Genomic DNA, 10,000 nt, shown 5'->3' with positions numbered 1-10,000 from the left:
CTATTTGAAATCTAATGCTGAGGTGGATATACATATAATTGGTTTTACACAAAACAATGAAAATATTTAATCTAAATATATACATTCATAACAAAGGGTAAAATTAACAATATATTCCTATCAACCTATGAGATATGGCTGAGACCTTTAGCAAAAAAAAGTATAAAATAAGAAATTTTACTACTTTTGTGTATAAATTAGTATTATTTGGTGACAACAAAGTGTAAATTGTCATTTCAGTAATAAAAAAAATCAAGATTACAAAATGTTTAGTACTAAAAGAGCAAACACATCATTACTTGTAAAAATAACTTTGATTTAATGACACTACTCAATATTTGTAAACAAATGTGTGATGCAAACAACAATTTTGGTTTGTATAGATTTATATGAGTAAAAAAAAAAAAATACTCATGAAATGAAAGAATGAGACAATTTTACTCTTAATTTGTGTGAGAAATGGCTCCTATTCTGTTCATATATATAATAAAATGTATGCTCATTCTGTCTTTCGCTAAGACTGGACATAAAGGTTACATGCACATATGCACAAGCACATGCACATGCACAGACACAGGCAATCACACACACACACATTCATATTCACATACTATCTGAAACTTATAAAATTAAAACAAATCATACCAACAACACATTTCCTCAACTTATAAACTTGTGTACTGGAGCCAATATTTAGAAACTATGAATAAAAATGAATAAAATATAAGCTGTGCAATCTACATATTCTGAATTGTACTTTGTCAAGCCCTTTCATATATATCATTCTTCCTCTCTCTCACTCTTGAAGGATTCTCACATGCATAGACCTACAATGCAGAATTCATCAAAATTAAACATTTTAGCATTACCAAAATAGACCATAACAAATCACACCATGCCTAATTCTTAAAGCAACAATGAAAATTTACACTTTACAGTAGAAATATTTTACTAATTCTACTTACAAATGACTAATGTGAGTTATTCTTTATTCTAATTTTGAATCAAGGCACTGAATTTCTATGTGGACATTTCCTATTTAACAATAATCAATTTGAGAATTAAAAAATAAAAATCAATTTCTTTACTACCACAAGTATGATAATTATCTATTCCCAAGTATTAGCATCATTGTTCAAATTTGATTTTTTTTTGCTTGCCACTCAACAAGACTAAATCTATCACACAAAAAACTATGTTTTAAGAAAGAATAGAGGTCTCTGTTATTGCAAAAGAACTCTTAAAATAACATTTCATTCCATATCTTACTTATTAAAAGTGTAACTTAACATCAGGTAAAGCACTAAATCAAAAACTCTCCTTCTTGAAAAGAGATGAAAGCTGTGCATAAGAACAGTCAACAGGTTAAAAGGTCACATAGGTATTTATCATAAGATACTGAATGTATTATATTGGGCATTCCCAGCCTGTCATTTCCTCTGGGCATCTGAAACATGAAAGATTAAGACTTCTAATAAATAAATAATTCAATTTCATGGCATCAAGGTCACACTTAATAACAGTACATCAAGAAAATGGTTTAGACATAAAAAGATATGATCAGGTAAAAACACAAACATGCTTATGTGAGGTTATCTGCATTCACTGATTCCATACAGACTTTTTTTTTAGACTGATGTCTATAAAAAAAAAAAAACTACACTTTTTTTTCTTTTTATTCTTTGGTATTTGGCTTGTTATGTTGAAATAAATCAATCTATGAGAGCTATGGCCTCAAGTGGGGACCTTTATGATAGTAAGACAATATCTGTAAAACATCTATATAACAAATATATTGAGTAAATATCTTACTTTTCAAAACAATTAAGAAACAGATAAGAGACTCTCTTAATACAATTATCTAATTCTACTTTTTAATGATTTGGACCTATGTAATAGTACTGAAAGTACTGGGGGCAATAACTTCTTTATCATATTCATATACATGCTCAGCTGAGGCATACAAGGCAGAAGGAAATTCACAGGTTAAACCTAAAAATATGACTTTTGAGTATTTATAGGTTAGATGATTCCTTTTAAAGAAGTAAATTGACCTATTTAACTGGACAAGAAAATGGAATCATCTATATTTTCTTGCCAATATCAGTGTGCAGTTGTCTATTTTCTTGCTAATATCAGTGTGCAGTTTTCTATATTATCTTGCCAATATCAGTGTGAAGTTTTCTTGAGAACTACAGCTTTTTTCTACTCCATTCATGTGTTAATGAATATTTTCCTCTGGTGAAAACTAATGCATCTTTCATACTTTTAAATCTAATGATCACGTACTAGGCAGAGTGTGCACTGAAACAGAAGAATGAAAAGGTCCCTTACTTTTATCAAATAATGCAATTCCTATTGGAACAAGGCAACATATCTTTTGTCTTTTCTTTAAGCAAATATTTATCTACAAACCAAAGCATGAATTTATGAAGGAATATTTGCATCATTAAAGCTTTTACCATAAAATTTTAAACTGAAAAATCTATTTATATACTAAGACATACACAGAAGAAAAAAAGGTGATGAATGTGACTTCATTTTGACCATCTAGAATAAGAACACTAATCATCACTCTTCTCTGAATTTTCCCTTTCCCTTCGTTCCTTACGGATTAACACTTTAGTTCTCCACTTTCTCACTAACCTTCCAGGCCACTGATGATCCTTGTCAGTGAGAGGGACATAGATGACGCCCATGAGCACTTGTCGTTTTATGCTCCCATCAGGTAATTTATCAATCTGAAATGGTCATTCCAAAGACATAAAGATAGGAAAAACAGTAATGAGGAAGGGTTTTTATCAAATGATGAATAGCTTCCAACGATATAGTATACAAGTTACGCGAGTTCATTCTATGATGAAGAGAAATAGGTGGATTGCATTTTATACAGCTTGTTTCCTTGCTAGTGCTTTTCAAACTGGCAATCATGCTCCCCTAACTTTGACTTTGTTTATTTCAAGGGATTTTCACCTACCTGTTCTAGGTTCTGGTTTGCTCCTTCTGGGCCAACTGGTATAATAAGCCTTCCACCCGGAGCAAGCTGATCAACAAGTGCTTGAGGCAGTGTTGGAGCTGCAGCCCCAACATGAATAGCATTGTAAGGTGCTTCTTCCTTATGTCCTAGTCGACCATCACCAACTGAAACAAAAATTTTAGCTCAATATCACACAAAACGGACTACAAATCTTATCAAACTTAAAGACAGTATTATTTCTTATAACACAATAAATCCTTTGCATGCATACAAATTCCCTTTGCAAATTAACGTATTCTTACTTGGATGTTGATGAATTATGAACTATAGTTTAAAATGGTTTCTTAGATAACAGCCACCTTCCACAATCAAATTTCTTTATTACATGTTACTAAAACTTCAATATGTGAAGTACAGTAATTCAACATTTTATACTCTTTTCTACATTATATAATAGAGAACAGAAAATATTTTGTCCAAGCTTCACAGATGAATTTGCCAAGTTATCTGCTATCACATCCATGAAAGGAAAAAAAACACTCAATCCTTTGAGAACACATCATCTCATTTCATATTTGAAAAGACACTAACCAACAAGTTTTATTGTGCCTGATGACAGGAGGTCTGGACTATCCTTCTGAATGTTGTCTTGAGCAAATTTGACAAGCTCTGGTATGTGGTCAATACCTACAGCTTTGCCAGTTTCACCAACCTACATGAACAGAAAAGCTTACAATGAAAGCTCTATGAATTATTACAAAATATGCATAAGCAAATGGTGCAATGAACACAATCTTGCATGCGTTACGGGTTTCAAGAGTCCAAAGAAATGGAGACATCCGTTTCATATTTCATTTCGATTTATTTATTATTGTCTGTGAGGAATTATTTGTTTGAGTAAAAATCTTAAAATGTGTCACTGTCAGGCAGAGAAAGATGAGGAGAATAGATAAAAGAGGATAGACACTTACCATATGACCCATACAGGCAGTCAGATACCCACTTCCAGAGCCAACATCTAGGGCACGGTTACCTTTCTGTAGGTGTGCACTCAGAAGCTCCAGTGCATGAGCATGCTTGAAAAAAAAAAAATAATAATAATGAAAGAAAGAAAGAAAAAAAAAAAAAATCAAAATCAAATAAGAAAAACATTGATTAAAAAGTATTCATGACATATATGAAATCTAAACCAAGAGACCAGTCATTAAACTGAATTTTAAACACATAGAAAGTGTATATATATGTACATGTATATTCTATTTGTGTGTATATATAAATTATTTCTTTCCTTCTTTTCTTTTTCTTTTTTTTTCATATATATGTACAAGCAACAATTAAAATTTACCATATGTGGCGCACTGATTGTAACACCATATCCAATGCCTTGTGGCGAGTCCATATATGGATTGTGCTTGCTGTATAAACCTCGGTCCACACGCAGCATCACTCGTTCTACCTCTTGTGACCGGATGATCTGGTTAGCTGGAAAGAATTCAAGTCACATGAAATGATACAAGAGAATTTATCCAAAAATCAAGGAAAAGGTTAAATAGGTGAGAAGGTAGATTTAATAAATTACTCCTTGCTGATAAATGCACTTGTAGAGCCATCCATGTGAAAATACAATAAATAAGCTTATATTTAAGTGGTCATGGCTTGTTTTTCTTTCCATCAGTGCCGATTGGATTAAAGCTTATTTATGATAGAGCACATCCTTTAACTGCATCTTACGCCCATTAAACCAAACTGAAACAACTGTTACCTAAGCCACTGGCATTCTACCCATAACATATATCAAAATTTATCTAATTTGGTGAAAATATTACCAGATGTGTGATGTTAATATTACTACTGAGAGCATGCGTGTGTGTGTGTGTGGGGGGGGGGTGTCTGCATATGAGGGTTGGTAAGGTGTGTGTGTGTTGTGGTGTGTATATGAATATTGTGGTGGTGTGTGTGTGTGTGTGTGTGTGTGTGGTGTGTGTTTTGGGGGGTGTGTGGGGTGGGGTGTGTGTGTGTGGTGGTGTGTGGGTGTGGTGTGTGTGTGTGTATAATATATAAAATAAAATATATATAATATAAATTATAATAGAATATATAATATATCTATATATAATATATATATAATGATAATTTAAAAAAATATTAAAAAAGATATAAAATATATATATATAAAGAAAATATAACATATAATAAAAATATAATATATATATAATATATATATAAATATAAAAATATATATATTAATATATATTTAAATATATTTATAAATATAAATTTATATTTTGTTTTTTTTTTTGTTTTTTTTTTTTTTTGTTTAAAATTAATATATAAATATGATATTAATAAATAAATAAGTATTGGGGGGGGTTTGTTTTGTTTTTTTTTTTTTTTTTTTGGTTTTGTTTGGTTTTTTTTGGGTTTTGGATATATATATATATATTATAATATATAAAAATATATTAAAATATTTTTTTTTTGGGTTAAAAATTTTTTAAATTATATTATAAAACATAAGAAATAAATAATATTAAGTTTTTAATTTCTCTATTTTCTTTTGGTTTTTTTTTTTTTTTTTTAAATTATAATATATATATATATATTTTTTAAAATAAAATTTTAAATTAATAATATTTTAAATAATAATAATATAATTAAATTAAACATAAAAAAATAGAATTATTAAAAAAATAAATTAATAATATAAAATATAATAAATATTATATAAATATAAAAAATTCATTTAATATATTATATAAATATATATAAAATTAAAATTATATATATCTATAAAAAAAATATATATATATATATATTAATAATATATATAATTAAAATATATATATAATTTTATTACATATATATATATATAAAATATATATAAATATATATAAATATTAATAATTTATAAAATATATCTATATATATAATATTTTTATATCTATTAATATATATAAATTTTTAAAAATATAATATATAATAAAAAATATATATAATATAATATATATATAATATATTAAAAATATATATATATATATAAACTCTATATAAAAATAATATAGAATATAAATTTTAAATATATATAAATATATAAAACAATATAAATAAAAAACAATAAAAATTTTTTAACATAATTTTTATAATATAGATTATAATATATATATAAAATATATATAATATATTATATATATATAAAATATATATATTTATATAAAAAATTTAAATAAAAATAAGATAAAAAACATATAAAAATAAAAAATAATATATTATCTATATAAATATATAATATAAAATATATTATATATCATAAAATATATATACATATAAATAAAATATATAAACATTTAATATGACAAATATATACATATATAAAAAATATATAAAATATATATAATATATATAAAATATTTTAAATATTTATTAATTATATATATATATATCTTATTATATATAAACATAAGTTTTTCATATATAATTTAAACTATATAAAATAAAAACCCTTAATATAATTATTATACATATATATTATACATATTATATATATATATACAAATAAAAATTTAATAAATAAATAATAAATATACATTATATTTAAAATTTAACAAAAAATCAAATTATACAATATTAAATATTTAATAATATATATATAAAATATATAACTTTAATTATCATATTATATTATAATAAATATATATAACAAAAATTATAATACAAAATTAATACAATAAATTCCAATTTATCTTAATATAATATAAAATATATATATATATTTATATATAGGTATATATATGATTAATGTATTTTAATGAATTTATTATATATTTATATATATGTATAATATATTTTATATGATAATTTTGTTATAATATTTATTATAGTATTTTATATGTATTATATTATTATAGTATATATGTATTTATGTATATATATTTATAATGTAAATATTATATTTGTATTTTAATGCATATATGTATATATATGTATATATATGTATATATATGTACTCAGAAGATTCGGATTCGGACCGCGGGCCACTAGTTGAGTAGCCCTGACTGAGGTCACCAAGCTGGATTGGTCAGTAGCCTATACAATTATTCCTTCTGCCAATGTCCATGCCCACACACTGGTGGATATTCTCTCTTATAAACACCTTGCTCAATTTCAAGCTGAACAGTCATTTTTCTCCAATGAACAGTCTTCCTGTTTCCCATATCCTCAGATTGTTACCACATCCTAGCTGTCCTTCCCACATATCACCTGACCCCTGACCTAACTAGATATGCCTCTGCTTCTCAGTCTAGCTACCCCCCATTCTTTCCCCGTGTTTTGTGTTTTTTGTCGGAAGAAATTTTAAGGGGAATTTCGGTTGCAGAAGAGTGGTAACATCTGAAAATTAACCAAAAAACAAGGAAATCACCTTTCAAGCTAACCAGTCAGCATTATCCCGCCCTGAGCCCCCACGCCAGAGGTTTGAAAAGGGTGGGCGTGTGTAAAAACCAGCAATAAGAACAACCGCAAAAACTCGTGGGCTAGCATTTAGTGTCAAAGACAAAAACTTAAGATTAAAACAAATATACATTATTACTTTGCCATTATTTTTTATCAAACATTTTCCTTTTTTATTAATGAAATATTATGGGGGAAAAAGGGTAAGGATAAAGAGAAAAAAATTTGGAAGGGAAACCCCGCTACTGAAAGTCTTCGTTAAGCTTAAAACGTAAGTTTTACCATGCACAAAAAGGGAAAAAAAATGTAATTTTAATGAAAAACAGCAAAACATATCTTAATGACTTCCATCTTAGTGAACATACCATCAAAAAATTCATTAAATCATTTACCTATTTTATGAACAGATTTCAATGTGACAAATAGAAATAATTATGAAAAAGAGTTGTTTAGTCCCAATTTTCCCAACACAAAAGGAATTTTACTTTATTGATCAGCAAATTGTCCCCTTCTTTCAATAAAAATTTTTAAAATCAAAAAATCAGATTAAAGATTAATTATAAAACGGGTAAAACAAACTATCGTTTTTAATAAAAATTCTAAAAATAAAACTTTTTAAATTTCCCCACACACACACCATCACCACACCACGTATACACGTATATATATATTATATAAAATTTTATATATAATTTTTAATATAATTATATATATAATTTTATATATTATATAAATATAATAAAATATGCACATGCATAGGTATGTTATTAAAAATAATTCACAATTAAATACATACATACATATAATCTGATATAACATTAATTAATAATATTTTAAAATTTAATATAATTAAAATAATAAATTATATAATATTTTTTTATTTTAAATATATAATATATATATTATATACATATATTAAATCAATAATGTATATAAAATAAAAAATACAACATTTATATAAAAAATAAAAAATACTACATCATACATACATTTTATATATAAAAAAATTATATATATATATATAAATATATATATAATATAAAAAAAATTTTTTTTTTTTTTTTTTTTTTTTTTTTTTTTTTTTTTTTTTTTTTTTTTTTTTTTTTTTTTTTTTTTTTTTTTTTTTTTTTTTTTTAAATTTTTTTTTTATTTTTTTTATTTTTTTTATTTTTTTTTTTTTTTTGTGTGTGTGGGTTGTTGTGGGTGTGTGTGTGTGGTGGGGTGTGTGGGGGGGTTTTTGTTGTGTTGTGTGGGTTTTTGGGTTTTGTTGTGTTGTGTGTTGGGGGTGGGGTGGTGTGTTTTTTGTGTGTGGTTTGTGTGTGTGTGTGGTTTTTGTTTTTGTGTGGGTGTTTTTGTTTGGTGTGTGTGTGTGGGGGGGTGTTGTGTTGGTGTGTGTGATGTGTGGTTTTTGTTGTTGTGTGTGGGTGTTGTTGTTGTGTGTGGTGTTGTGTGTGGGTTTTGTGGTGTGTTTTGTTTTGGTGTTTTTGGGGTTTTTTGGGGTGTGTTGTGTGTTGTGTGTGTAAAGTTTGGGGTATGTGGTGTTGGTGTTTGGGGGTGTGTGTGTTTTTTGTTTGGGGTTTTTGTTTGTGTGTGTTGGGTGTTTTGTGTTGTGGTGTGTGTATGTGTTGTGTTATGGTTTTTTTTGGGGGGTGTTTGTGTTTGGGGTATGTTGGGGTGTGGTTTTTGGGGTTTTTTGGGGGTTTTGTGGGGGTGGGGGGTTTTTGGGGTGTGGGGGGGGTGTTTTGGGTGTGTGTTTGTGGTTGTGTTTTGTGTGTGTTGGTGTGGGTTTTTTGTTTGCGGGGGGGGGTATGTGGTTTGGTGTTGTGTGTGTGTGTTGTGTGGTGTTGGGGGAGGGGGGGAGGGGGTAGGGGGATGGGGGAGGGTTTTTGGGTGGGGGGGGGGGGGGGGGGGGTTTGGGGGGGGGGGGGGGGGGGGGGGGGGGGGGGGGGAAGAGAGAGGAGAGAGAGGAGAGGAGGAAGAGAGAGAGGGGAGAGAGAGAGAAGAGAGAGAGGAGAGAAAGGGGGAGAAGGAAAACAGAGAAGGGGGACAGAAAGGGGCAGAAGAGAAAAGAAGACAGAGAGAGAGAGACAGAGAGAGGAGAGAGACAGAGAAGAGAGAAGACAAAGAGAAAGAAGACAGAGAAAAGAGAAGGAAAAGGGGACAGAGAGAAGGGGGGGGAGAAGAGAGGAGAGGGAAGAGAGAGAGAGAGAGAGAAGGAAGAGAGAGACAGAGAAAAAAGAGAGAAAAAAGAAGAGAGGGTGGGGTGGGGGGGGGGGGGGGGGGGGGGGGGGGGGGGGGGGGGGGGGGGGGGGGGTGGGGGAGAGAGAGAGAGAGAGGAGAGAGAAGGGAGAGAGAAGGGAGAGGAAGAGAGAAGAGAGAGAGAAGAGAGAAGAGAGAGAGACAAAGAAGAGAGAGAGAAAAAGACAGAGAAAAGAAAAGGGGAAAAAGAGGAGAGAGAGAAGAGAGAGAGAGAGAGAGAGAGAGAGAGAGAGAGAGAGAGAGAGAAGAGGGGAAAAGAAGAAGAGAAGAGAGAGAAGAGGAGGGCAAAAAAAGAAAGAAGAGGGGAAAAAGACAGAG

At 29.0% G+C, this 10,000-nt stretch overlaps 1 protein-coding gene across 1 annotated transcript in view; it reads right to left on the bottom strand.

Annotated features, from left to right (window-relative positions):
• The window catches only part of LOC119577518 (protein-L-isoaspartate(D-aspartate) O-methyltransferase-like), an 8,722-nt gene extending 1,534 nt beyond the window's left edge, over positions 1-7,188 (bottom strand). Inside the window, exons 1-7 of the mRNA XM_037925114.1 lie at positions 7,098-7,188; positions 4,323-4,459; positions 3,949-4,053; positions 3,569-3,689; positions 2,978-3,141; positions 2,647-2,741; positions 1-1,447 (exon numbers count right to left, since the gene is read on the bottom strand). The exon at positions 1-1,447 is cut by the window's left edge and continues 1,534 nt beyond it. Coding sequence (XP_037781042.1) covers positions 1,408-1,447; positions 2,647-2,741; positions 2,978-3,141; positions 3,569-3,689; positions 3,949-4,053; positions 4,323-4,459; positions 7,098-7,188 — 753 coding nt within the window. The 3' untranslated portion in view covers positions 1-1,407. The remainder of the gene's footprint in view (positions 1,448-2,646; positions 2,742-2,977; positions 3,142-3,568; positions 3,690-3,948; positions 4,054-4,322; positions 4,460-7,097) is intronic.
• Between the last annotated feature and the right edge of the window lie 2,812 nt (positions 7,189-10,000).

This window comes from Penaeus monodon, chromosome 10 (assembly GCF_015228065.2).
Source record: "Penaeus monodon isolate SGIC_2016 chromosome 10, NSTDA_Pmon_1, whole genome shotgun sequence".
In the NCBI taxonomy this organism is placed as follows: Eukaryota; Metazoa; Arthropoda; class Malacostraca; order Decapoda; family Penaeidae; genus Penaeus; species Penaeus monodon.
Note: the sequence above shows the minus strand (reverse complement) of the source record. Positions and strands in the feature narration are given on the sequence as shown.